Here is a 21,999-nt window from a genome sequence, read left to right as displayed (position 1 = left end):
ATTGGAGGACCTGCTTCCGTATGAAATCATACTGCAAGTATGGCAAGGTTGTTCCCAGCGTTGCCTCCTTCGCGGAGTATAACCCCCAGCTGAAAGATCTGACCATGCAAGGCTGCCAAGCCAAGAAAAGGGTCATGTATTATATTCATTATGCAAGAGTGGACATGATTAACTAAGAGAGTAATTCAATGACAGATCTCGGCTACCTGCACAGCCATATACGCCCTCACAACCACCGAGCAAACCAGTCCAGCACCTGCTTCTCCGAATCCTCCAGACAAGCCCTCTCCAAGGGATCATCGGGATTCCCTCTGACCGCAAACCCGTGCCTACCCGGCTTGTACACTTTGTGCTGAATCTCCGGCAGCTGTCTTCCCTTCTGTCTCTCCTTCTCATGTACCTCTTCCACCTGACCCTTCATGGCAATGTTGACCCCCTGATCCTCCAACCCCCATCCGACACTCGTCGGAACCACCAGATCCGCGACATCCTCCGGCAACGCGACATGACTGGGATGCAGCGCGACCACCGCGTCCACGAGGGGGGCCTTCTTCCCGTCCTGCCCCTCAATCTGATTCCTTTCCAGCCCAGCCCGGAGGGCGTACTTGCCGCCCCAGCAGAACCCGACCATTCCGATCTTCCGGTCGGCCGGGGTATCCCGTCGCAAGTTGGCCAGGAAGTCAAAGCACACCTTGTGGGTATGGGCCTCGCGGTGTCTTCTCCACCACAGCAGAAAGGCTGGCGCGGCTGCTAGAATGCCCGTGTATTTGGCCAGAGTAGACTGCTTGCTGGCGTCGACGGGAAGCAATACGTCGGCCGTCTTGAGGGGAACGGGGTCGCCCTCGAAGAAGTCCGGGAGGTAGACGAGGTAGTTGCCGGACTTGGCGTAAGCGTCGGCGATAAGACGGTTGTTGGGGAGAGGAAGGCCGAAGATATCAGAGTAAACAACAATGATAGCACGAGGGTTGGTGCGATTCCCGGTCACGTAGACGTTGAGGCCGTGGAGCGGTTCTTCGCTGCCGACGGGTTGGCCGGCGTGGATGGTGCCTTTGATGCATTCGCAGGAGGGGGCGTCCATTTGGATAGATTTTAAATGATTCAAGAGGAAACGATGTGAGTGTAGTGTGAGGGATGACTTGGAATATGATCGTGATAATAGAGTGAGGGAACAAACAGGAGGAAAAAGGATAGGGAATTGATTATATAGTATAGAAACTGACATCGGGTGGATCTCGCGTGGTTCTCGTCCTCTTCTCGGGGAGACAAATCGGGCTAGGCTGGATGATGCTGGATCTTATCCTTATCTGGACTTTCTCTGAACTTCCCCGAGAATCGCGCGATAAGCCAGCCATCCTCCGTCAGCAACAACACCAACCACAACACCAACAACACTACACCGTCATGCAACTGCACCATGTCGCCCACTGCGCTAACCCCCCAGTCGGTCTCCGAACTTCGCGCGAATGCATCAACATCAGTCACCCCCGCCAAACCGCGCAGCTGTCTGGTCTGTCGCCAGCGCAAGGTGCGCTGCGATAAACAGTCGCCTTGCTCCAACTGCCGTCGCGGTAAGATCGCCTGCATCTCGCCCTCCACCACCGACCATTCCCCGAGATGGGCTCGTCGCTTGAGAGAATCGTCATCAACTCACCCGATCGCTGCGACTGTTGCGAGAGACAATACTATGGGGGTAGATCAGCTGATGGATAGGGTGAACACACTGGAGAGCCTGGTCCAAGAGCTGAAGCACCAGTTGGGACAGCCCTTGTCCCCCGAGTCCTCTGATAAGGCCAGCGTGTCTGGCAGCCACTCACCCGGCAGCTCAACTCGCGAGGACCATGCGAGTGAATCCTCTTCCAAGGCGGGCACCAATAACGTTCACACCCAGCTCGGACGGCTGGTCCTGCAGGATGAGAGTCACAGCCGCTATGTGAGCAGCAGCTTCTGGTCCCGTGTTGACGATGAGGTGCGTTAGTGTCGGTGCTGCAGATTAACACGAGGCCTCCTCTAACGGGCACAAAGCTTAATGGGCTAAGAATGGCCACCAGCACCTTATTAGATGACGACTCCGACAGCCCAGACCACGAATCCCCCGGCCAACAACCGTCACTTTCCCAATCAGAACGGACGGCAGCAGAACGCCATGCATTCATTTTCGGACTGGATCTGAATTCCGCCAATCCAGACCTCCGCGAGCTTCACCCCTTGCCATCACAGGTTCCCTTCCTGCTGGAGACCTTTGCGGAGAATGTCAACTATTTCTTAGGGGTTGTGCATATGCCTACCGTTTCGAATGTGGTCCGCGACTGGCGCAAAAGTGGCATGAAGTCTCTCTCGCCCTCCAATGAGGCCCTACTCTTTGCAATCTACCATGCCACAATAGCCTCGATGGAAGACGAGGATGTAGGATCTCTCCCCTCGGTGCTGCCCCATGTCGGATGCTGACCAAAGCAGGTTATGACCAATTTTGGCGCCTCCAAGTACGAACTGAATCTCAAATATCGTCGAGGGCTGGAGCAGGCTCTTGCTAAATCCGATTTTCTGAATGCTCCCGACATCGTCCTTGTGCAAGCATTCACCATCTTCCTCTATCTCTCCCGTCGATACGATAGCCCTAGGTACATATGGATGATGACCGGGTTTGTGATTCGGATGGCTCACTACCTGGGTCTGCATCGCGACGGCGCTCACTTTGACCGCTTCACCCCGTATGAAGTTGAGCTGCGCCGCAGGGCGTGGTGGGGGGTGTGCCTGTTGGATATACGAGCCTCCGAAGATCAAGGGACAGATTTAACTATCATGCAAGGGAGCTTCGACACGAAGCTCCCCCTCAATATCAACGACAGTGACATCAACCCCGACACCAAAGAGACTCCTCGCGAGTGCAACGGCTTGACAGACATGTCCGTTCCCCGACTCTCGGCACACATGACTAATATCATGCGAGACATGATGAGCCGTGGGATTGCGAAAGGGGTCGAGGGCATGCAGGAGCAAAGCCGCTCGGTGGACGAGATCTATCGCAAGCTCGACGAAGAGTACCTGCAACACACGGCTGGGTCCACCAATATCGTATCCTGGGTCGCCGTTAACCTGATTCGCATGGTGATGGCCAAGATGACGCTGATCGTCTTCCTGCCTGTCCTGTTCTCTTCTCCCAGCGAGGAGCTGACAGAAGCGATCAGAACCAAGCTGCTGTGTGCGGCTATTGAAGTGGCAGAGTACAACCATGCGCTCAACGCGGAAAATTCCGGTCGCCACCTGCGCTGGCTATATCAAACGTGCACACACTGGCATGCAATCGTGTACCTGTTGATCGAGAGCTCGCGCCGTCCGTGGTCACCGTTCGTCGAACGGGCGTGGACCGCCCTGAACAGCAGCTGGTTGATTCCTGCGCCGTCGCCGGCCGTCGGAAGACGGGGCATTTGGGTTCCTCTCCGGAAGCTGATGGAAAAAGCGCGACGGCATCGTGACGCTGAGCTCACCCGACTGCGGTGCGATCAGGAGGCTGTTGCCAAACTTGAAGTCGAGGCCCAGAATGCTCTTACGCCCTCCAGCCCTGGACTCCTAGGCGCAGGACCCGTCAGCGAGGCTTACCGTCAGCGGTGGCGCCAGCTGGTTACTACATCAGTGGCGGACAACTCTTCGCCTGCGCTGGCTACCATCAATGAGGCGATACCATCTACCGATGCCGCAATTGCTGTCAATATCGCTAGTTCAGGATTGAGGATGCCGGATACGCACGGTGCCGCTCCTATGGGGCCCACGCCTGATCATTTGTACGGCGTGTCCGCTGCGGCTACAAATCCTGCTGTCAATCTTGCCTCCGTCCCTTGGACGTCAGCAGACGACATAATCCAGACTTTGGATATGGGTTTTGTGGATGCTAGCATGGATATCGATAGCGATATGGACTGGCACAACTGGATCGAGTCGGCGAAGGGTATGGAATCGGCTGCAGGAGATGGTCTTTCCTCACGGTGTACAGTTCGTGATTAAAGAGATGTGTAAAGCGACTTAACAAGGCTGAGGGTCATGATCTTCCAATTTCTTTCGAAGCACTACAAGGGCTGTTCTGGACATGATTGATGCTAGACAATCACGTGATTGTATCGGTCATTCCGTCAATGCCACACTATGCCATTCTGGGTAAGTGCCGGTATCCCATCGCTCTCCCATCGATTTCTGCTCTCTTTGCATATCATCTTGAGTCGACTCTTTTCACCTGCTACCTTAAATTGACGTTTACATCAAGTAACATATGAGAGGATATCTCATAATCACAGACTTTGCGATATACTAGAGTCTTTGTGTCAAGAGCGCCCGAGGAAGCACGTTTCCATCTGAGTTCCACCTTGAACCGGCCATTCAACTCATCTTCAGCCTACTTCTGTGACAGTCTGTATCACCTCTGATCTCAGCACGAGAACAATGGATCCAGAGTCCTTCTCTTGCTCGCATCCAGGCTGTGGACGAACCTACCGGCGAAAGGAACATCTTACACGACACCTCGCCAGCCATCTTCAACCTTCTGCCGCAGCTTGTCCATTCTGTGACAAGACCTTTTCTCGCAAGTAAGCATTCTTTCTAGGAGGGTCACTACAATGATAAAATTTTGACTGGTACGAAAACCATCAGCGACACCCTCCGTCACCACGTCCGACACAATCACCGCGACAAAAAACTGAATTCCTCCAGAGCTCTCAAGGCCTGCGATTACTGCCGGTCTCGCAGGACCCGCTGCGACGGAAGCGCCCCGTGCACACCTTGTCAGCAACGAGGGATACAATGCTCCCTGCAAAGCCATCAATCCATACGACCAGAGCTTGAATTCGATAACAACATCCCCAAATACTCATCTGCGTCGGCAGAGGCTTCTGAGATCTCAATTCCCCCACAAGACCCACCTGTGCCCGGCCAAGGCCCCATCGATATCGATCCCTACCTCGAAGCCTACTTCTCCAAATTCCACCCCATCTGGCCCTTTGTGCACCGTGCCACCTTCTACATGGTCCACGAACCCCCGTTCCTCCTGCAATCCATCACGATGATCGGCCTTTGGGTCACCGAAGACACGAAGTCACAGCAAGCTGCAGTTGAGCTGCACCAAAGGTTGAGCTTATCCATTTACGAGCAAAGAGTTCGTCGCCCCCTCGAAATTCATCCTCATCCGTTGCCAACAGTACTGATCAACCCAGGGAAGATGGCAAACCCCCGACCCATCCCCCAGCCACCAATCTTGGCCAATCGCCACCTACCAAGGCATCCTCCTCAACATCATTTTCGCACTGATCACCGCTCCCCCCAATCCCCTCGACCTGCAGCTCACCCGCAAACTGCCATCCCTTCAGTCAAAACTCCTGCTCGCGCTCATCAAAACCTGCCGCGAAAAGGACATGTTCTCGTACCACACGATGCGCGCCCAATTCGCACAGGACTCCGTGCCAGAGGTGTACATCTGGCTTGGCATTGAGGAAGTCAAGCGCTTCGCGCTGGCGCTGTACAGGGTTTGTAAGATGGTAGGAGTGGATGGGCATGAGCCTCAGGACCGTGCAACCGCGCCAAACCTTCTCTCGCTGGCGGAGCTGCGATTTGCGATGCCCGAGCGGGACGGTCTGTGGGACGTGGGCTCGGAACTAGCGGAGTGGCTGGCGAGGGAGAATGTGAGCGACTACGCGGAGAGGAATCGCGAGGCAGATTGGATTTCGACTGCTGCGCGGGTGCTTTGTCGGGAGGAGGTGGGGTTTGGCTTGGTTTGATTTCTTCAGCCTTCAACGGGGCGGTGGGCTTTCCATGAGCGCCAGTATATATTCAGGCCCAAATACTCAGCATAAACTATGTACCTCGATCGATGATATCAGTTGTTAAGGCGCTTGCACCCTCGCAAGGATCTCATATTCAGGCAGCTGTGGACCGGGGGGGGGGCATTATGTGTTTGTACTTCTGAGGGTGTACCGCAGCCCTTGTCACAGAATATTGCCGACAGCTGCAGGCCCACTAGACATGGTCAGGGCCGTTACTTGTCAGTCTTCGGCCGGGATTTTAAACTAATAGACCTGAATAAACACCCGAGTTGAGATCGTGCGCTAGCCACTGACATGATCGCAAATCTCTTATGGATATGTCTCCGAGTTTGGGACTGGTTGACGAGTGTTCTCACGACCTATATTCTACTTCTTCTCGTTTTGTTCTTTTAGCATCATAGGTTTGAATATTACAGACATAATCGGACTTGACAATGCGGTAGGTCAAGGTTTCGACAGGTACAACCTAGCCGAAACAACTCAGAACAGCACAAGCACAGAACCATGGGAGAGAATTTTTACTCTGAAGGCTGGACGAGTCTCTTCACTGCATGGGTCAGTCACTAGGCTAGACTACCGTCTCCACAGCAGTCATGCAAGTCCATGCCGGCTGGAACCGATGCGGACCACCACGAGGCATTCCACCTGAAGTGCCGTGTCTGTCTGTCTGTCTGCCTGCCTGTCACTTCTGCAGTGCCAAAATGCAAAGCTCCAGGCAAAGCGCGCAATGCCCCGGTTTGGGACGAGGCCCTGGCGCTAGTGACCAACACACCGACCCACTTCACGGGACTATCAGATGATTCTAGCCCCGGTAGGGGTCTTGGCAGGTGAAAAATTTTCTACCGCAGACCCTGTCCATACCTCAGTCTATAGACTACTTCGTGGAGAAGGGTGCTATCATCTATGTGATGGATCATGACATAGGCGTGGAACCTTGATCAGATTAGATGTACGAGGGACGAGACCTTTCAGGCCTGCCCACTGGTACTAGTTACATGGTACTCTGGGCACCATAATACTCTACATGTAAGATGGATCTAATCAGATGCTCCGAGCGATGAGTAATCGGCTTACAGAGTGTCCGGTCAGCTTTGCTCGAGTGGAGACGAAACCTTGGACTATGGTACAGTGGTGTACAGTGGTAGAATCAGCCGACATGATGGCTGAGAATTACCTAAAGCTGACCGAATCCCAGCCGATGGCTTTTGCCAGGTCCAAAACCGTCGAAATTATGTATTTGGCTGTAATCCTAGATCCGACATCGCAAAATCGTCACTTCACTGCCCAGCTGGAGTACCTCAAGCATCAATCCAGAGAGTGATGTATTGAGTTTCAACCAAGAACGCAGGGGAAGATCAGTGGCGCCGTGCGAGTCGCGGATCAGCGGTAATTGCAGGAAGGGTCTGGTGCCATTCGCCGCGTTTGCCGGGTGGGCCAAGGCCCTTTTCAAGCTATGGAGTCTAAGTGAGGTCGGAGATGTCCGTTCACGCAAAGCATGAGCAAATAAGCTATGTTGACCACGAGGAGAAGGGCGAGGGAAAATTCTGCATTGTGCATGGTTGGGTGCGATTCGCTCTGAGGGGAAAGTCGGTCCACCCGGACTTGGCCGGGATGCGGTGGGCAGCTGATTGGGTCGGGTCTTATCAGATCCATCCATTCCGATTATCTGATGCGCTTATCCTTGGGACGGGTTTTAAACCCACGCACTGTGGCGGCGCACTATGCCCACGGAAAGCTGGGCTGGCTGCATATACTCGTATTGCCACGACCCATGTCTCAGGTGGTCCAACAGGCAAAGTTGGGGGCTAAAGGCTAGCGTGCAGGTGCAACCACCCAAAACCCCGGCTAAGAAAGTCAAGCAAGTCAAGCAAGTCAAGAAAAGGCAAGAAAAGGCAAGCCAGTCTAAGGCTGTGGAAGGCAAACTCCCACTAGCGCCGATTCCTTACCACCGCAACACACTTTGCGCAACTACGAACAACTACTTGAGTAGAACTTATAAACTGGCCTGATCCCCTTCCCTTCTTCCTCCCTTCTTTCCTTGTTGATCCTCACCCCTTTCGTCTCTTCTTACCACCCCTCCCCCCCACCCCGCAACCCCTCACCATGGGTATTGTTACCGACCGCCTCCGTGGTCGCAAAACCAACCATGTCGTCGAGGACTTGGGTCCCGTCGATGATCATGCTTCCCAGGAGACTCCCTCCGAGGAACTGGCGCGTGCCGAGAAGGAGGCCCAAGAACACCCCCAGGAGGTTACTCGAGATGCCCCCATCGGTGTCAAGAAGGCCGAGGCTGCCGCTCTTGTTTGGACTAAGAAGGCTATCATCATCACTTACGCCTGGTAAGCCGTTTCTGAATCGAAGGAGGTTATTATTTTGTTGCTGGCCTGGCTGACCAAATCGCCTGCTAGGATCTGGGTGTGTTATTTCATGTTGGCCCTGCACGAGTACATCGGCAGCAATGTCCTCTACTACGCCTACTCCAACTTCCAGAGCGCATCCCAGGTGACCACCGCCTACATCCTGGCAACTATCATCGGTGGTGTGTTGAAGTTACCGATCGGAAAACTGCTCGGACTGTGGGGACGTGCCGAGGGTCTTATGGTGTTCCTGGCTGTCTACATCGTAGGGATGATCATTCTCGCCGCGTGTAATGGTCCCAACAGCTTTGCGGCTGGCTATGTCTTCTACTGGATTGGGTACGATGCCATCTACCTGATTCTTGAGATCTACATCGCCGATACCTCGGGTCTCCGCAACCGTGCTTTCGCCTTCGCCTTCTCGACCACTCCGTTCATCTGCTGCGCCTTCACTGGTTCGTTGGCGGCCAACTCGTTTGTGAAGACCTCCGGCTGGCGGTGGGCGTACGGCGCCTTCGCCATCGTGCAGCCCTTTGTCTTTGCCCCGTTGATCTATATCTTCAAGTACTACGAGCGCAAGGCGTACAAGCAGGGACTGTTGACCCGCGAGTCCAGCGGTCGCACCACCCTGCAAACGATCGTCCACTACGTACATGAATTCGATGGTGAGTTTCTTGCCGTGTGCTGGCTTACCCGACCAACATTCCGCGTCTTCGACCATAACTAACAGGATGCATCAGTGATCGGCGCGCTTATCCTAATGGCGGCCTTCGTCCTCTTCCTGCTGCCGTTCAGCCTGGCCAGCTATGGGCGAACCGAGTACCACAACGCCGCCTTCATCGCCGAAGTAGTGGTCGGATTCTGCCTGTTCTTCGTCTTCGCGGCGTGGGAGAAATGGGGGGCGCGGGTGCACTTCATTCCCTACGAGCACCTGCGCGACCGCACCGTGATCGGCGCATGCATGCTGGCCACCGTCCTCTACTTCAGCTTCTATTTGTGGGACAGCTACTTCTATTACTTCCTCATGGTGGTGTACGACCTCAGCATCACGCACACCGGCTACATGACCTCGATCTACACCGTGGGCTCCTGCCTCTGGTCGCCTGTGTTCGGGCTATGGATCCGCACCACCAAGGAATTCAAGTATTCGACCCTGTTCTTCGCGGTGCCGCTGATGATTCTGGGCGCGGGCCTGATGATCCACTTCCGCGGTCAGGATGCGGATATTGGCTACATTATCATGTGCCAGATCTTCATCGCCTTTTCCGGCGGAATGATGGTCATCAGCTTCCAGATGGCGGTGATGTGCGCCTCCTCGCGCGAGAATATCCCCATCATGCTGTCCATCGTCAGTCTCTTCACCAGCATCGGCGGTGCCATTGGCGCGGCCGTCTCCGCTTCGATCTACAGCAACACCTTCCGGGATGGTCTGAAGAGCGCCCTTCCTGCCAGTGCTCAAGCCGACCTGGAGACGCTGATTGCCGGTGGGTACCTGACGCAGATGAAGTACGCTCCTGGCACGGAGGTGCGCGATGCCATCAACTACGCTTGGGGCTACATGGAGAAGTATCAGGCGATCGCGGCCACGGCGATCTTGGTGTTGGCGTTCCCGTCTGTCATCATGTGGAGGCACTACAATGTCGATAAGAAGCAGAACAAGGGAACGATGCTGTGAGCTGCTTATTTGACATGCTGAGGGGAGTGGGATTGGGGGCGGGGGGCTGACTGGTGTTTACGATAATGTCTTTTTAATACCCTAATATGCTGGATGGTTCGAAAAGTTCCGATGTTTCTGTTGCGGTTACCAAATCTTCTAAACTACAATATCTAATTCATATCCTGTGCTGACTTTTGAAGAGTCGAACTTTGGTCCTTACACTCCACCTCCCGAGTGCGTAAGATATATTTCCGAGCATCCACTCATAATGCCCTGCAATGACCCATCCTGAGAATCGTTCAGTGGAAGAATTCCCAGTTAACGACGCGAAGTGGAAGAGACAAACAACAACTCCACGTCGGCATTCCAAATCCACAGCCATGGCAACGGTACAGCGGGGGGCATACCTTGCCCCGACTACAGTGCCCCAGAACTGATAGGAGGATTGTATCGAACCCGCATTCTTCGGAAGACACAGCCGAGAAAAAGCAGTGATTTTTCCTGGTTCGAAGAATGCAGGCTAGCCGCTATCGATGGCCAGTCCCTGGACCGCTGTACCAATGTCTCACTCGCTGTCCAGCCGTAGATCAAGACACAGCTTCGTAGGTTCCTAGATCCAACTCTGCCGGATGCATGCCCCTGATTCCTTCCTTCGCTGCTCACCTCCCTCCTGACCTATACTCACCCAGCCTGTTTCCCTCTCACCATCCACAATGAGACACCCCATTATCCTCAGCTTTCTAACCCTAGCGACAGCCAGTCAACCGCCCCGCCCCGGCCCAGCCGTCGACTCCAACCTCTACGGCGGTGATTGCACGCGCGAGCGGCTCCAGACCCGCAAGGAATGGCGCAATCTCGACCGCTCGCAGCAGGAGGCCTACCTGGACGCGGTGCAATGCCTGATCGATCTGCCCGGGGAGACGGGGATGGCCTACACGACGAGCCGATGGAGCGATCTGCAGGCGCTGCATCGGTACTACACCAACACCGAGTACGGCGATGTGATCCATAACGTGGTGCGTACCTTCCAGCCACCGGATATACTCACATCACTGAGGTGAAGAACTGGCCAGGGCCAATTCCTCCCCTGGCATAGATACCTGCTGCACATCCACGAGACACTCCTTCGGACGGAGTGCGGGTACGAGGGTCCGATGGTGTACGCCCCCTTCTCCCTACCTTATACATCTATACATCTCCCGCGCCCACTAAATGACTGGTGGATAGATGGTGGAACGAACAAGCCGACGCCGACACAGGGGACCTGTTCCGCTCGCCGATGTGGCACGACGATTCCCTCGGGGGCGACGGCACGGAGCCCGCCAACTGCGTGGCGGACGGACGCTTCGCCGATCTGACGCAGTACATCGGGCCGTACGACAACAACACGGAACGGTGTCTGGAGCGCGAGTGGGATTCCGCCTTGGGAGTTCGAAATGTCAACAGCACGATGGTGGGCCAGTGCTTCGATCTGGCCGGCTACACGCCCTTCTGGCAGTGCGTGGCCTCGTATCCGCACAAGGGGGTGCATCAGGCTGTTGGGGGCTTGGTGCGTTGTCTTCCTTTTTCTTGTAGTGGGGGATATCGGGTTTGGGAAGGTGAAGACGATACTGACGCTGATATTGTGGACTGTAGATGGCAGACGTCAAGGCCTCCCCCGGCGACCCGATGTTCTACATCCACCACGCCTTCATCGACCGCCTGTGGTATACCTGGCAGATGGTCGACCCGGACTCCCGACTGTTCGCGATGGGTGGGACCTCGGTCAATGCCACGGATCTGCCTACGCCGGCGGAGGGTTGGCCGGAAACGACGCTGGAGTATGAGCTGGAGTCGTATGGGATCTTGCCGGGGGTCACGGTGGAGGATGTGATGAATCCGGTGGGCGGGTATTTGTGTTATGAGTATGATTGAGCGTTGTTGCTGCTGCTGCTGCTGCTTGGCGATGGTTAGTGTGGCGTAGTTAGTCCGGACCACTTTTGTTGAAAAGCAGGCGTGCTGCTGTGCTTCTCAGGTATCAATTTGAGAGGCGTTGGCGTTAGATTGGAGTGTAGTTTCTGTGGGAAGGCTGCTTTTGTCAGGCAATGGGCGTGGGGCCTTTGCTTGATGGAAGATAGCGTCGGACTACCATGTCGGATTTTGATGCCGGATTGATATGCGGAGGTGCCTGTCCCGGCAGAACAATATGGTGGTTTGTGAAGCATAAGTGGATTGGTGCATCTTGCCGAATCATGCTTGATTGTCTTTCTCGGTCCTCGGAGATATGCATCAAACTGCATTGCATGATCGGCCGGGGGTAAGAAGCGATGCCGGTAGCGGGCCGGTACAGGCAGGCGTCATGCAGGCCGGCATCGGGAGATGTACGCACTCTCCAGTACGGACGCACAATCTATATAGCATCGTCAACCCGCCTCTTAAAATAACTTCTAGATCAGAATAGAAGCATATCAGCATACCAGCATACCAGCATGATCACCTCCAAATCTGCCCCTCAAGAGCAACCGGTCACCGCAGACCTCTGCGACTGGGTCACATCCCTTCAAGCCTCTGATATCCCCACCCATGTGCTCCAACGCGCAAAACATCTCATCCTCGACGGCATAGCCTGCGGATTAGTAGGCGCGCACGTTCCGTGGTCGGAGAAGTGCATCGATGCCATCGACGACTACGAGCCTGCCGGCTACTGCAGTGTGCTGGACTCCAACAAGGTCTGACCCTTGTCCCCAGCTTCCACCGAGTATCGAACACTCATGCACATCAGAAATACGGACCCCTCGCCGCCGCCATCCTCAACGGGGCATTCATCCAAGCCGTCGAGCTAGACGACTACCACAGCGCCGCCCCGCTCCACTCGGCCAGCGTCATCCTCCCAGCCCTCTTCGCCGCAGCCGAGGTCCAATCGCACGGTAGCCAAAAGCAGCCCCGACGAGTCGTCTCGGGCCTCGAACTCCTCACCGCAGCAATCGTGGGCTTCGAAACCGGGCCCCGCGCCGGCGCCGCCATGTACGGGGCCGAGCTCCTCTCACGCGGCTGGCACTCGGGCCCGATCTTCGGCTGCCCCGCCGCCGCCGCCGCCGCCGCGAAACTCCTAAACCTCGACAGCGCAGCCACCGAGTCAGCCATCGGCATCGCATGCACGCAGGCCGGCGGGCTGATGGCGGCCCAGTACGAGGGGATGATCAAGCGGGTGCAGCATGCGTTCGCGGCGCGCAACGGGCTGTTCGGGGCGCTGCTGGCGCGGAACGGCTACCTGGGTATCCGGAAGGTGTTCGAGCGGCCCTACGGCGGGTTTCTGGCCATGTTCAGCCAGGGCAACGGGCGCGAGCCGCCCTACCAGCCTGAAAAGGTGACCGCGGGGCTGGGGCGGGTCTGGCAGACCACCCACATCCGGGTGAAGTTGCATGCCTGTGTTGGGGGTTGTCACGGGCAGGTCGAGGCGTTGGAGCGGCTGCAGGAGACGTATCCGGATCGGTTCGCCCTGGAGAATTTGCAGCGTATTCGGAGTATCCGGGTAGCGCTGTCGGAGCCGGTCTTCGCGCATGATGGCTGGGTGCCCGCTGAGCGGCCGCTCACGGCCACAGGGGCCCAGATGAACGCGGCGTACATCGGGGCGACGCAGCTGGTGTACGGACAGGTGCTGCTGGAGCAGTTCGACGCGGCGGCGTTGGACGATGATCGCGTCTGGGAGTTGATTCGCAAAACGACTTGCGTCCGTGACGAGGAGTTTGACCGGCCTAACCATCTCTGCGGAGCAAGGGTGGTTGTGGAATTCGCGGACGGGGTGATGGTGGAGGAGACCGTGGCCATGCCCCGGGGGTTTGACCCGCCAATCACTGACGAGGAGATTCGCGAGAAATGGCGCAGGCTGGCGCGGACGGTGGGTGATGACGCTCGCATGCAACGGCTGGAGGAGGCTGTGCTTTCGTTGGAGGACTCGGAGGATGTCTCTGACCTCTTCGCCCTGATTCGGGGATGATGCAGCGTGCAAGAAATTTCACTGTGTCTGTTTCTCGTTATTTTCTTTCGGTTGTGCTTTTTGCTTTTGTGTATAATGAACAGAAACGAAGGTTCCTAGATTGTGTGTCCTTCTAGCGCTCTATATATAGTTCTGGGAATATGGATGAAGTGCCAGCGCCGATCTATTGCCTATTGGAAATGCCAATGCTGTAGCCATGCAGACAGCCGAGTCTCAGAGATCGACGTCTTCGAACTCCTGGGCCGTCACCAAGGCATAATCCCGTGCTACCGAATCTCCCAGTATGGCATCGAGCTGGCCCCAGCGCCGAGCGCAAGGGGATCTCGAGTCCCATCCCAACGAGTATCCTGAGCGGGAGAATGCCTTGAAGCTAAGGTGGATTGCAAGCTTGATCGAGTCTTTCGTATATATACACTCCTGCAAAGTCTTCGTGGATGACGTTGCTCTCCGCAATATCTTGGTTCTGAACGAGGAGCTCAAAGCAGCCGACTTTGGACAGTCAATCCTGCTACCCCGCGACGCTGATATGGGTTCGATCACGGAAAATGATCTGAATGCCAAGATCGAGATCCTCCATCTGGGTTGGGTTATCTACTCCATCGCGGCCTGGCAGGTTCATAAATACTATTTCTGCAGTGCCGAGAACCCAGAGCTCTGTTGGCCTGCCTCCTTTCCAGATGTTGAGGGTGTGCTATGTGGATCGATCATTGCGAAGTGTTGGCAGGGAAAGTATTCAAGTATGGACCAGCTGAAGGACGAGGCTCACCTTTTGCTCGCGGGTTATTAAATGTCCTTGCTCCTCAATGTCCGGACGAGATTCTTTCATTGTTCAACGCAACCATTATGTTTCGTCCATGGCTTTGATCGAGAGATCGGCAGTAGTATCGCCCAAATATCTCTTGTCGCAGCTCTTTGGGTTAAACCGCCACTGCAGATTGGGCTAGAGTCACACTGGAGCGTGCCAACCGGGCTCGAATCTTGAGCATGATGCAGCCGGCAGCGCGTGCTATTTTGATAGGGCTACCTACTCAATCGACCTACACGATTTGCTCCATTACTCTAAATGCTCCCGGATTATAGAGATTCTTCTATGGATATATCAGAATCACCTCGTATTATGCTAAACAGTCATATACCTTGGAGGTCATGTGATATGATGTCATACCACGTGAAGCATCACCACCATTGCAGCATAACACGAATGGTATCTGCTCGCGGTAACTGATTCGTGGTCTTGCTGTTGTATGTGAGTCATAGACCTGAGCTTATTAGGTTTAGCTATTTCAACGGCTATCAACCCGTTTCGTGTTGATTCTATCTGACCTTGGACTTCATCTACATCACATCCAACTTAATACCTCTCAGCGAACTATATAGTGAAGAGTTCTTAACAATGAACCTACTATTGATCAGTAATCTATTCATATATGCATTGCTACCTAGTTCCTACGGATACCCAGAAATGGTGACAGAATTCCAAATTGCTCAGTGCGGTGGTTACTGCACCTGGAAGCATCCCTGGTGCCCCGCCGGCTGTTATTGCGACGAGGCCCTCAATATATGCAAACCCAAGATCTACGAGTCAATCAACGACCTCTGATGAGTTGCTCATCATCTATCATGGTATCTCTGGATACAGCTTGCGGCAACTAAAGTCCTCACAAATGATACTGGTGGTGGCATACCACTCATCCATGTCAATCAAGCCTTGTACCTTCAAGTCGGTCATCATATCAGACACATGTTCTACTTAAATTGCGGTGTTCATGTTCGTATGCTAAAATATTGTCGCCTCTTTAACACACGTACGAGTCAGTATTACCCATAGCCTCCAGTCCCTTCTGGGCTATACTTTCGAATCGATCCCTCCGAAAATATCATCTATATAGTATGAGGTTGCATTAGGGCTCCGATGTAATAGATATTTTCGACGAATTACACAAAACCAACACTTAGGCTGTCCAGCCATGATGCAGCATAAACAATGCAAGAGTGCCGTCCACACAAGCGCGTCCCCATCGACCCCACCAGTGGCAGGAGGCTACAATCCAGATCATTCACCTAATATTAGATCCCCTTCCTTGCCAAAAAGTCAAGGATCAACCCCCCGATGTCCGCCGTCTCCGTCTCTACCGCAAAGTGGCCCGCATCCAACAGATGCACCTCCGCCTCGGGCAAGTCGGCCTTGAACGCCTCGGCTCCCGCCGGCACAAAGATCTGATCATGCTTGCCCCAGACCGCCAGCAGGGGCACCTGCGACGCGCGGAAGTACCGGTGGAACTCCGGGTACAGCGGGAGATTTGTGCGGTAGTCATAGAACAGATCCAGCTGGATGTCCGCGTTGCCCGGACGCTGGAGCAGGGCATAGTCCAGCGAGTAGGACTCGGGCGCCACGACGCGGTCCGCGGCCGTCCCCTCCTCGTACTGCCACTTGGTGGCGGCGAGACTCAGCAGGCCTGCCGCGAGTTTTCCTCGGACGGCCGCATCGTTGTCGCTGGTCCAGAGCGCCCGGATCTGGTCCCAGAAGGCGCCCAGCCCGGCCTCGTAGGCGTTGCCGTTCTGCGTGATGATGGCCAGGATGGCGGCCGGCTGTTGCAGCGCCAAGCGCAGACCGACGGGGGCGCCGTAGTCGAAGATGTAGATGGAGTACTGGCGGATGGCGAGGCGGTCGAGAAACTCCGCGATGACGGTGGCAAGCGCGTCAAAAGTGTACGCAAACCCCTCGGGAACCTCAGTGAAGCCGAAGCCCGGTAGATCGGGCGCGATGACCCGGTATTTTGCGGCCAGGATTGGGATGAGGTTGCGGTACTGGTGCGAGGATGAGGGGAAGCCGTGCAGGAGGAGGATGACCGGGGCTGACGCTGCTCCTGCTTCGCGGTAGAAGACATGGGCTTTGGAGGTGGAGAGCTCGAGTTTCTTCAGCTGAGTGCTCGCCATGGCTCAGAAACTATGATAGATAGGATGGAAATAACAGAAAGTGCAGGTTGTGAATTGATAAGGGACATGAGGTGGGGTCAATCTGACACCATATACCCCGCCATCTTGGGCGTACCGAACACGCTCTAGAACCTTGAGCCCGGGGAGAACTGGATGACGACTTATTTGTCAGCATACTAGTCACTCTCTTTGTCACTGGCCTCGTATCTGAGATCAACAAGTGTTTTCAACTGCAAAGACGTCTCCTGCCTGTCAGCTCATTCATGCTTAGGGCTTCTTGGCAGATTTTCTAGCGGCGGGAGCTTCACCCAATCAGCAGGAGGGAGATATTACCTTTTCCGGTTAATGATCTTATCGTCAAACGGTTTATCCAAACCCCTTCTACGGTCACAAATTCATCCGCCAACAGATCGAGTGGTGTAGACTACGACCAACATCCACAGAGAGAGTAATGTCAGAGCAACATGGCCTCTGATGGGAGAGCAGCCTACCCGTACACTTTCGTACACGGCCCGACGATACGAGGAACCACAAGCAACGCCTCGCTGATTCGCTCGCAGCTGATGCGTCGCCGACATTGTGAGAGAGCAAAGAAGGTACACAGCAGTCTTCATGCCCAATGTATCACGCCGGGTTTGCTCGTCTGCCTATGCACCGAGGAGGTGCTTGCAGATAGTCTAGAGGTTGCGCGAGCCAGGACGCCTACTGATCAGGCTTGCACGTCTCGATATCCACGAGCTCTTCAACCAAGGCCTCTTTTTGACACAGGCCTTAATGCCACAATATGTCTCAAATGCGCTGGTGTCAGGTCTGGTCACGGGCGACTTCCTGCTATCACCAAACCCTGGGCGTCCGGCAACAGCCAGATCGATCCCTTCCTCGCAGATCGTTACCAAAAAACCCCTCATTTCAATCTCCTTCTCCACCACTGTAGGTCATACTTTCATAGCGAGGACGTGGCAGCCCGCTAACCCTGCATGAGGCATCCATGTGCTGTGGCCAATGGCCCGCCCCTGCGAATTTGCCGAGCGCAGTTTGCAGGCCTACCTGCACCCCACCAGAAGCCCGATGGTCGTGCAATCGATGCTGTACTCGGCCTCCCTCCACTTCAACGCCCTCCCAATGATACGGGGCGCCACCAAGCAGGTCTCGTTGGACACGGCAGAGCAACTCCGACTCAAAGGATCCGTTATGGTCCGTATCCGGGAGAAGCTGTCGACCGTCACTCAACACAACATCAGTTGCGACTGGGTCGACGACATCCTGCTGAGCATCTTGTACCTCGCCGCCAATGAGAACCTCGACCATGTCGAGCCACCGGACACGACCCCATTTGTCCCGCCCTTTCGCAGCCTGCAGCTCATGGAATTTTACGGCAGCTGCGAGTTCCACCCGCTCCACTGGCAGACTGTCCAGCATATCGTTCTCGAGCGGGGAGGTCTCGAGACGGTAAAGCTGTACGGACTGGCCTGGCTGATTTCTATGTTCGTTTCTCATTCCGTCTCCCCCTTGAACCCATGCTAATAAATGAGACCATTTTCCAGATCGGGCCTGATCATCGCGATAAACACACACCGCAAACCCGTCTTCCCACTTATATCCCCTGAGGGGAAACCCTGCTTACACCGCGCTCCCCTGCAAGCCCTCTCCATCCGCACGCTACCGCGTCATTCCACGCTCCGCAACCATGGCTTCCAGCAGCTTGCCCTGCTGTCCCCACCAGTCAAGGGCAACATCATTCGCGTTTTTTTGGACTTAAACGAGATCACCCACGCCCTGCATATTCTCAGTAGCCAGACCTGCGGCGCCACCCTGCTGACGCAGATAGGTGATACGCGGGCCAGCGTCCTGCATCGGCTGTGCAGTCTGCCTGATCACAGGGACCGGGCCAGCGCCATCCTGCATAAGAGACCGGGATGTACGGCGGAGGACCAGGGACGATCGATTGCCGTGTACCTTATGTGTCGGAGTACAGCCCTCCTCTATGGCGCAAGCGTGGTCCTGCCTCTTCCGAAAATGTCACGGTTGCGGGCTACGCTGACGAAGGAGATACAGGAGGATATGGTTCGGCTGCAGCAACGCGAGATAGCAAACCATAGATGTGAGATATTTCTGTGGTGTTGCATGGTGGCGGGGATCTGTGCGGATGCTACTCCGTCGATCAGGGATTGGTTTGTAGCTAGGATGAGGGAGTATTGTAGTGTGCTTGGGATTGACTCTTGGGATGGCCTTCTACAAATTCTGCAGTCGTTCGCCTGGCTGGACGGTGCATCAGAGGAGGCTGGAAGGGCGATTTGGGCGGAAATGGCTACATCTAGTAGTGAATTATCATACAAATGTTAGGGAGAATAACGAAGAGATTTTGGCTTAATAATGAGTCGACAGCCATGCGGAGGACATTTGATAACAGTAGCTCCAAGCCATCTTTTTGATACGACCAGCCCCCGCCGGACCCTATCATGTCGGGCTTACAAACCCAATTGGCACCGGCCTGCAACGATACGGCGAATTATGAATGCGAAGGAACGATATTCATCAGCACATGGCGCCTTTTGAGCGACATTGCATGCTACAGAGATATTAGTTCATCTGGCCTGTATAACCGGATTGATAAGCAGCAGGAAACGAGCCACTACCATGCCATCGTGGTGCCGGGCATATTCCGCACGGTATTTAAAGCCCTAACCACCCCATCCCGCCATTCCCATCCCAGACTCCCCTAGTGGCAAACCCCCCATCAACACCCAAACCCAAACCCCAACCACAACACCTCAAAATGGGCTCCTGCAGCCCCTCCCCCCTGCAAGCCCCCTTCACCAGCCCCGCCCTCACTCTCACCCACCGCGTCGTCCTCGCCCCAATGACCCGCATGCGCGCCTCCAACACTACAGGCCTCATCAACCCCACGGCAGCAACCTACTACGCCGAGCGCACCAGCCAGCCGGGAGCCCTCCTCATCTCCGAGGGAGTAACCATCCACCCGCGGGGCAAGGGCTTCCCACGCACCCCGGGGCTCTGGACAGACGGGCACGCCCGGGCCTGGCAACCCATCACGGCGGCCGTGCACGCGCGCGGGGGGACCTTCTTCGCGCAGCTCTGGCACGTGGGCCGCGTCTCCGTGCCGCGTCTCTCCCACGGCCAGCCGCCGCTGAGTTCCACGACCGCCCATCTACCGGGGTACCATGTCTCGTTCGGGGCGGGGCCCGACGAAGCTGAGCGCGAGCCATACGTTCCCTCCCATGCGATGACGATCCCCGAGATCCATGAGGTGGTGGCGCAGTTTGCTGCGGCGGCGCGGCGCGCGATCGAGGTCGCGGGATTCGACGGGGTCGAGATCCACGCGGCGAACGGGTATTTGCTTGATTGCTTTGTGCATGATAATATCAACACGCGAGGGGATGAGTTTGGTGGGCCGGCGGTAAGCAATCGGCTGCGGTTCCCCTTGGCGGTGGTGGACGCGGTGGTGGATGCGGTGGGGGCGCGGCGCACGGCGGTCCGGCTGGCGCCGTTTCATGTGCTCCAGGGCACCGGGGATGGAGATCAGGTGGCTACGTTTGGGGCGTTTGCGGCCGCGCTGGAGGCGAGGGGGTTGGCGTATGTGCATTTCGTAGAGCCGCGGTATGACTTGGGGAGTTCGGAGGGGGCGTTCGCGGGGTGTATTGCACGGGAAAAGAGGGTGGATGAGGGAGAGGAGAGGTCGATTTGGCCGTTTCGGAGGATTCTGCAGACTACGCCGGTTATTGGGGCTGGTGGGTATGATGCTGTCTCTGCTGCGCAGGCTATAGAGGAAGGTGAGTGTGGCCCAGTTGGCGTGGATGAGTTAGGGTTCCGCTTGGCTGACGCGGCAGTGACTGCAGGTCGCATCGACCTCGCGGCCTTCGGGCGGTATTTCACGTCCAACCCCGATTTGCCGGAGCGGCTGTTTAGGGGACTGCCCTTGACCAAGTACCATCGACCTACCTTCTATACTTCCGGAGAGGAGGGATATCTGGGATGGCCGCAGTGGAGTGAGAAGTAGACTAGGAGGAGGCGAGGCGGAGAAGTCCTGTAGAAAAGTCGCCGATGCTTGCCAGTTGACCAACCCTGAACTATAACTGAAAGTTGATTATAAATCCACAACAAGCACATATAAGCCAGTCACTCCTCCACGTTGGTTTTACCAACATAGTTCCTCAGTCAAGTCACTACACAGCCATCATGTCCTTCACCCCCAAGAACATCCTAGTCATCGGCGCCGGGGAACTAGGCATGCAAGTCCTCCGCTCGCTCGCCACGCACCCCAACCGCGGCGCCACGCAACTCACCGTCCTCCTCCGCCCCTCGCGCATCGCTTCCCCCAACGACGAACTCACCACCACCCTGCACACCCTGAACATCGACTCTCTCCCCAGCGACATTGCCACAGACCCGGAGCCTCACCTGATGCAGCTCTTCCGAAATTACGACACCATCATCAGCTGCACGGGTTTCGCCGCCGGAGCCGGCGTGCAGCTCAAGCTCGCCCGCGCCGTCCTCGCCGCGCAGGTCCCGCGCTACATCCCCTGGCAATTTGGGGTCGACTACGACGTGATCGGCCGGGGATCGGCGCAGGAGCTCTTCGACGAGCAGCTGGACGTGCGGGCGTTGCTCCGCTCGCAGACTGCGACGCAATGGGTGATCGTGTCGACGGGTATGTTCACCAGCTTTCTCTTTGATGCGGGGTTCGGGGTGGTGGATGCCCGTGCGGGGGTTGTGCGGGCGCTGGGGAGCTGGGAGAATCGGGTGACGGTCACGGCCGTGGAAGATATTGGGAGGTTTACGGCGGAGGTGGTGCTCGGGGGGTCTTGGGGAGGGGTGGTTGGGAATCAGGTGCTGAAGGTGGCGGGGGATACCTTGAGTTACGGGGAGTTAGCGGGGCTGGTGGAGAGGGTTACTGGCAGGGAATTCAAGCGGGAGGTGAGGACAGTGGAGGCTGCGCGGGCGGATTTGAAGAAGGAGCCTGGCAATGGGTTGTTCAAGTACCAGGTTGTGTTTGGGGAGGGGAGGGGCGTCGCGTGGGATTTGCAGGAGACGTGGAATTACCAGGTGGGGTTGCGGGCGTTGACGGCGGAGGAGTGGGCGAGGAAGTATTGGGTAGAGTAGGGGCTTCTGCTGGTGGGTTAATTTCTATTTTGCTGACTGCATGTACAATGGCTTCTTGATAGCTATCAAATATCAAAGATTGGAAAGTGTTCCTTATTAGGATGTATTCTCATTCAACCTGACGGCATATAGTAGCGCAGCCAGGAA

The 21,999-nt window shown here is 55.8% G+C and overlaps 11 protein-coding genes across 11 annotated transcripts; 9 read left to right on the top strand and 2 right to left on the bottom strand.

Annotated features, from left to right (window-relative positions):
• Window positions 1–91: 91 nt before the first annotated feature.
• Window positions 92–1,191, bottom strand: BO72DRAFT_450867 (dienelactone hydrolase family protein). Its single transcript, XM_040945356.1, has one exon. It carries the CDS (start codon window positions 1,076–1,078, stop codon window positions 227–229), a length of 852 nt encoding a protein of 283 aa, XP_040798363.1. The 5' UTR covers window positions 1,079–1,191; the 3' UTR covers window positions 92–226.
• Window positions 1,192–1,352: 161 nt separating this feature from the next.
• On the top strand, window positions 1,353–4,147 carry BO72DRAFT_212040 (Zn(II)2Cys6 transcription factor). Its single transcript, XM_040939680.1, has 3 exons — window positions 1,353–1,966; window positions 2,023–2,403; window positions 2,455–4,147. Exons 1-3 carry the CDS (start codon window positions 1,415–1,417, stop codon window positions 3,997–3,999), a joined length of 2,478 nt encoding a protein of 825 aa, XP_040798362.1. The 5' UTR covers window positions 1,353–1,414; the 3' UTR covers window positions 4,000–4,147.
• Window positions 4,148–4,431: 284 nt separating this feature from the next.
• Window positions 4,432–5,759, top strand: BO72DRAFT_385151 (uncharacterized protein; the record flags this gene model as incomplete). Its single annotated transcript, XM_040941574.1, has 3 exons — window positions 4,432–4,574; window positions 4,639–5,140; window positions 5,199–5,759. The coding sequence occupies 3 exons, from the start codon at window positions 4,432–4,434 to the stop codon at window positions 5,757–5,759; spliced, it is 1,206 nt and encodes a 401-aa protein (XP_040798361.1).
• Window positions 5,760–7,698: 1,939 nt separating this feature from the next.
• On the top strand, window positions 7,699–10,005 carry BO72DRAFT_488335 (MFS general substrate transporter). Its single transcript, XM_040948038.1, has 3 exons — window positions 7,699–8,143; window positions 8,213–8,826; window positions 8,902–10,005. Exons 1-3 carry the CDS (start codon window positions 7,908–7,910, stop codon window positions 9,834–9,836), a joined length of 1,785 nt encoding a protein of 594 aa, XP_040798360.1. The 5' UTR covers window positions 7,699–7,907; the 3' UTR covers window positions 9,837–10,005.
• A 408-nt stretch (window positions 10,006–10,413) lies between these two features.
• On the top strand, window positions 10,414–11,734 carry BO72DRAFT_435552 (tyrosinase family protein; the record flags this gene model as incomplete). Its single annotated transcript, XM_040943288.1, has 4 exons — window positions 10,414–10,834; window positions 10,892–10,977; window positions 11,046–11,367; window positions 11,454–11,734. Exons 1-4 carry the CDS (start codon window positions 10,532–10,534, stop codon window positions 11,730–11,732), a joined length of 990 nt encoding a protein of 329 aa, XP_040798359.1. The 5' UTR covers window positions 10,414–10,531.
• A 532-nt stretch (window positions 11,735–12,266) lies between these two features.
• On the top strand, window positions 12,267–13,794 carry BO72DRAFT_435548 (MmgE/PrpD family protein; the record flags this gene model as incomplete). The annotated part of the gene is made up of 2 exons (XM_040943287.1): window positions 12,267–12,526; window positions 12,580–13,794. The coding sequence occupies exons 1-2, from the start codon at window positions 12,287–12,289 to the stop codon at window positions 13,792–13,794; spliced, it is 1,455 nt and encodes a 484-aa protein (XP_040798358.1). The 5' UTR covers window positions 12,267–12,286.
• A 283-nt stretch (window positions 13,795–14,077) lies between these two features.
• BO72DRAFT_499255 (uncharacterized protein) lies at window positions 14,078–14,581 on the top strand (the record flags this gene model as incomplete). The annotated part of the gene is made up of 1 exon (XM_040948832.1): window positions 14,078–14,581. The coding sequence occupies one exon, from the start codon at window positions 14,078–14,080 to the stop codon at window positions 14,579–14,581; it is 504 nt and encodes a 167-aa protein (XP_040798357.1).
• Window positions 14,582–15,765: 1,184 nt separating this feature from the next.
• BO72DRAFT_450861 (alpha/beta fold hydrolase) lies at window positions 15,766–16,933 on the bottom strand. Its single transcript, XM_040945355.1, has one exon. The coding sequence runs from the start codon at window positions 16,729–16,731 to the stop codon at window positions 15,862–15,864; it is 870 nt and encodes a 289-aa protein (XP_040798356.1). The 5' UTR covers window positions 16,732–16,933; the 3' UTR covers window positions 15,766–15,861.
• Window positions 16,934–17,680: 747 nt separating this feature from the next.
• BO72DRAFT_516958 (uncharacterized protein) lies at window positions 17,681–19,074 on the top strand (the record flags this gene model as incomplete). Its single annotated transcript, XM_040949617.1, has 2 exons — window positions 17,681–18,215; window positions 18,276–19,074. Exons 1-2 carry the CDS (start codon window positions 17,734–17,736, stop codon window positions 19,072–19,074), a joined length of 1,281 nt encoding a protein of 426 aa, XP_040798355.1. The 5' UTR covers window positions 17,681–17,733.
• Window positions 19,075–19,507: 433 nt separating this feature from the next.
• BO72DRAFT_516955 (alkene reductase) lies at window positions 19,508–20,749 on the top strand (the record flags this gene model as incomplete). Its single annotated transcript, XM_040949616.1, has 2 exons — window positions 19,508–20,522; window positions 20,589–20,749. 2 exons carry the CDS (start codon window positions 19,508–19,510, stop codon window positions 20,747–20,749), a joined length of 1,176 nt encoding a protein of 391 aa, XP_040798354.1.
• Window positions 20,750–20,905: 156 nt separating this feature from the next.
• Window positions 20,906–21,941, top strand: BO72DRAFT_211995 (aromatic alcohol reductase). Its single transcript, XM_040939679.1, has one exon. It carries the CDS (start codon window positions 20,929–20,931, stop codon window positions 21,850–21,852), a length of 924 nt encoding a protein of 307 aa, XP_040798353.1. The 5' UTR covers window positions 20,906–20,928; the 3' UTR covers window positions 21,853–21,941.
• The last annotated feature ends 58 nt before the right edge of the window (window positions 21,942–21,999 follow it).

The sequence above is a fragment of the Aspergillus fijiensis genome (assembly GCF_003184825.1).
Source record: "Aspergillus fijiensis CBS 313.89 unplaced genomic scaffold BO72scaffold_50, whole genome shotgun sequence".
NCBI classification, from domain to species: domain Eukaryota; kingdom Fungi; phylum Ascomycota; class Eurotiomycetes; order Eurotiales; family Aspergillaceae; genus Aspergillus; species Aspergillus fijiensis.
This window is presented reverse-complemented; position numbering and strand designations above follow the sequence as displayed.